At 46.9% G+C, this 3,846-nt stretch overlaps 1 protein-coding gene across 1 annotated transcript in view; it reads right to left on the reverse strand.

The window, feature by feature from the left end:
• Window positions 1-3,846, reverse strand: part of SBNO2 (strawberry notch homolog 2 (Drosophila)) — a 68,947-nt gene that overhangs the window by 51,581 nt on the left and 13,520 nt on the right. Inside the window, exons 2-3 of the mRNA XM_009331171.1 lie at window positions 1,943-2,166; window positions 751-830 (exon numbers count right to left, since the gene is read on the reverse strand). Coding sequence (XP_009329446.1) covers window positions 751-830; window positions 1,943-2,068 — 206 coding nt within the window. The 5' untranslated portion in view covers window positions 2,069-2,166. The remainder of the gene's footprint in view (window positions 1-750; window positions 831-1,942; window positions 2,167-3,846) is intronic.

Raw genomic sequence — 3,846 nt, forward strand, 5'->3', positions numbered from 1 at the left:
GTTTGTCTTCCCAAGTCACCGTTACGCGTGAGGGAGCCCTGCTGTCCTGGGGATGGCTGAACACCTGCCTGCCCATGGGAAGCAGTGAATGAATTCCTTGTTTTGCTTTGCTTGCACGTGCAGCTCTTGCTTTACCTGTTAAACTGTCTTTATCTCAACCCACGAGTTTTCTCACTTTTACCCTTCTGATTCTCTTCCCCCGTCCCACCGGGGGTGGAGTGAGGGAGCGGCTGCGTGGTGCTTAGTTGCCGGCTGGGGTTAAACCACAACAGCATGAGATGGTAGTATTTAGTCAGCTTCCAGTCACCTACACAGCAAAAGATTTTAACCTCACTTTACCTGTAAGTCTGCCACCTGGTATCGGTAATACCTTCTTCCCTGTCTGCACCATCTGTGTAAAGCTAGAGATTGCATGACGTAGTTGCTCAGCTAGATTGTGCTAACGGGGTGTTTTTAAGAACCCCATTAGTATAACAAATCCAGGCTAAAAACAAGGCCGTTCCTCCCTTAGAGCAGCCTCCAGGTCTACCAGAAATCAATCTCTCTCCTTTCTTTTTTTTAAAAAAAAAAGCTGTTTGCTGCCTTTTCCAAGATGTAGCAGTTTATGAAATGCCACAAGATCAGTGTGTGATGCAATTATTTCCCCATCAGTTAGTGAAATAAAGTAAACAAGGAAAGCAGTAAAGAAACAGTTGAATCACGGGGTGTGCAAGAGCAGAGGGGAATTATACAAAGGAGAACAGCACTCACTGGTTTTCACTTGGGAAAGATGAGGTTGGGAAAGAGGCAGGGTAGCAGCTACTCCACGAGTCGGCAGCCAGCATGGAATTCTGAAAGGAGAAACCAGAACGGTTACAGCAGCAGAGGACTGGCACAATTAGCTGCAGCTGCAGGCCAGGCTTATGCCTTCTCGCCCGCCGTGCCTTCCACAAGCAGAGGTGGCTCAATCTCTCATAGTAGGAGAAATTGAGTGCTACACTCCGGCTTGAGCTTTTGAACCTACTTTCCTGTTACTGTCCCCAGAAGGACAATAGGGTCAGTCCCCTTTCCTAGCCCTTTAACCTCAGTCTTTGCGGAAAGCGAGCACCAACCCGTTAACTTGAATTTGGCTTGCATAGGTAAACACCCAAAACCACTGTTCTTTTCTTTTTGTCTTCCCACCTCCCTAAACAGTCTCCGACATTAACGGGAAGCTTTTAGCTCAGCACGTACCAATACCATCATGGAAAGAATACAGTATCTTATTACTCAGCTACAGATCAGTCTTTCATCTGTCCTTTTTTGTGTCCAAAGCAATGATACCTCATGCTTGAAGCAACACACATTTGGTGAAGTGGGCCTCTTTTTTTAACCTCTCTATTCCTATATGTGACAAAACTCAAACAAGAGTTATAAACAGAAACAGAAAACTGCGGGAACATGTAAGCTATTTTGGGATAGAGGTTTGCTTTTTGCCCTGTTGAGAACAAACGCATCAGGGACCCGGTCTTGTTTTAGCAGCCGTATTAGGACAAATACAACCCTGTTCACCTCTGCCACTCTCAAAAAAGGCACAGCTGGACCGAGCAATAGACTTAGCATGTCTCAGAGAGACGAGCTGAGGTAGAAACAAAGTTTGGAATTCTGCATAAACTCTTTAGCCCCTTCCCAAGGAGCCTGGCACCTACCAGCTTTTAGAAAGGCATTGTTTTAATCACAGCTTTGTTTTCCTCCTCCCACTTTCAACGGCAGCAGACAGCCATCACCTCAACCCTCCAGCATTCCCAATCAATACTTCATGCCCCTGGACAGCTGCCTAGAAAGTCTGGTAAACAGCTCCTGTAAACATGCGCAAGGACTCCCAGGATTTGACAGGCTGGAGTGCTCTGCTCAGATCCCTTCTGGTGACACCCTCCAAACAGCCTCTCCCTACCCCTCCCCGAGAAGCTGCTGGGGCCCTCACCTCCATGGCTGGCACGGCGAGCTGGGAGCGGAGGCCGGGGATGCTGTAGAGTGTATTGCCTGACTGCTGGTGCTCGTGCTGCGGATGGTTCTTCCCCCCGTCCATGGCAGGGTGTGCTGAGGGCATCAGCCTGCGTCCTGCCACATGAAGTCCTCAGGGCAGGTGGAACAGGCTATGGAGTGGTGGAAGGTTCTTTATTTGTGCTCTTCACCCTGCACCATGTCCTAGGGTGGAAAAGAAATGCACATTGAAATTTTATGAAAGGAGAGAATTAAAAAACACTTGTAAGACCAAGCACAGCTAAGAGATCAGTAAACAGACATCAGCCTGTGAAACGCCTGCTGCCTCTTTATAGAAGAGAGGGTTTTACTGGGAACCAGTGTTCTCAAATATCACCACACCTGGAATTCACCCAGACCTGCGAACTTACATTAAACACACCTCTCCTGCCTTACTGCAAACACTGCGGAAGTCTGGCAGATCATCACAATCATCTGTGATTTTTGCAGTAGACGCACAGCTGGTTTTTAGCTTGAGGAATTTTCTTCTCTAATGTACAAAAAGATTCTGCACTTCTGTGCAAACTCACGATGATCAATTCCCCCAAATCCCTCATTTTCATGAAAATATGCTACGTAGGTGGAACATGGTTCCAGTGAGTACCGATGGCCATGCTGAACAACGAGTGAATCACCTCGCGGGGCCAGAGCGCGCTCACATCTCCGATCTCGCTGGACTCTGATGTCTCCCTAATTTCGCAGCAGATGTTTAGGGTGCACTAATACTTTTCACCACTGCTACGCACAAAGGTCAAACCAGACAGTACACTTTTAGCATTAATACTATTAATCTTACAAATATAAGAATTTAGCAGCTGTCTTGCATTTTCCCCGTTACTAGCAAGATGAGATTTCAGAATCATGCTGGCTAAAGCAAGAGTATTGTTCTGGCAGGGATTAACCTCACGATAAGACATTGCCTTCAGTGCAACTTCTCAGTCAAAACCTCCAAAGTAACTTCTGATTTTTTTTTTTTTTGCTAAATTCTCCATAACCCCACAAAACATCAATTTCCAATTGGATTTAATGAATTAAAAAAAAAGAGATGGTAAAAGCAACGTATACAACCAGAGGAGCAAGAGAAAGACATCCATGATGTCTTTACTTCCCTTGCGTCTTTCTTTGCCCCTCTTCTGCCTCCCATGACCCTGTCCACCACCAGAAGCCTGTAGCGTAACAGCCAAGTAAATGAAACTGGCCGATATATTCTCATCGGGCAAGCTAGCCAAGCAGAAGAACTAAGTAGCACAAACCAAAGCTGCAATTTAAATATGCTAGCTTTGATCGTTTAGAAGATACTACTTGCTACAAGGAGTATTTTTGAAAAGTCATTTTTTGAGTCGGAGTCCCTTTAAAAATAAGCGACCTTTCAGCGGACAAAATTATTTCTGCATTTGTAATGGAAAGCGAAATTAAAGTAACTCTTTCTTTCTTTCTCTGGTGGCAGCAGCCATGCCAGGAGAGCTCCAGGCAGGGCTGGCACGTGCAGAAAAAAACGAGCCACATCCCTGCCGAGCCCAGGGTGGAGAGGCCGACACCGATCCCTCCATGCAAAGTTACCAGGCAAAGCCCTCGCATTCAGGGGACTTCCCGGGTGAAGAGCAGAGACCGACGATCCCGCTGCCTCTGCTCCTCTAACAAACCGCAGGCGCACAAATGCCTTCACAAGACACAGGCTTCCAGACTGAATTAAATCTTTTGCCAGAGGCTAAGCACTCTGCGGTTTAAAAAAGTATTCCCCTTTTATTTTAGCTAAAGAGGTAGTCACGCTGGGATGGACACAGTCTACGTAAGCCCACAAGCCCGTGCTGGATGGAAGCTGCGGCTCCTCGGGGTGGGGCTGCA

The sequence above is a fragment of the Pygoscelis adeliae genome, unplaced genomic scaffold (genome assembly GCF_000699105.1).
Source record: "Pygoscelis adeliae isolate BGI_AS28 unplaced genomic scaffold, ASM69910v1 Scaffold669, whole genome shotgun sequence".
Classification (NCBI taxonomy): Eukaryota; Metazoa; Chordata; class Aves; order Sphenisciformes; family Spheniscidae; genus Pygoscelis; species Pygoscelis adeliae.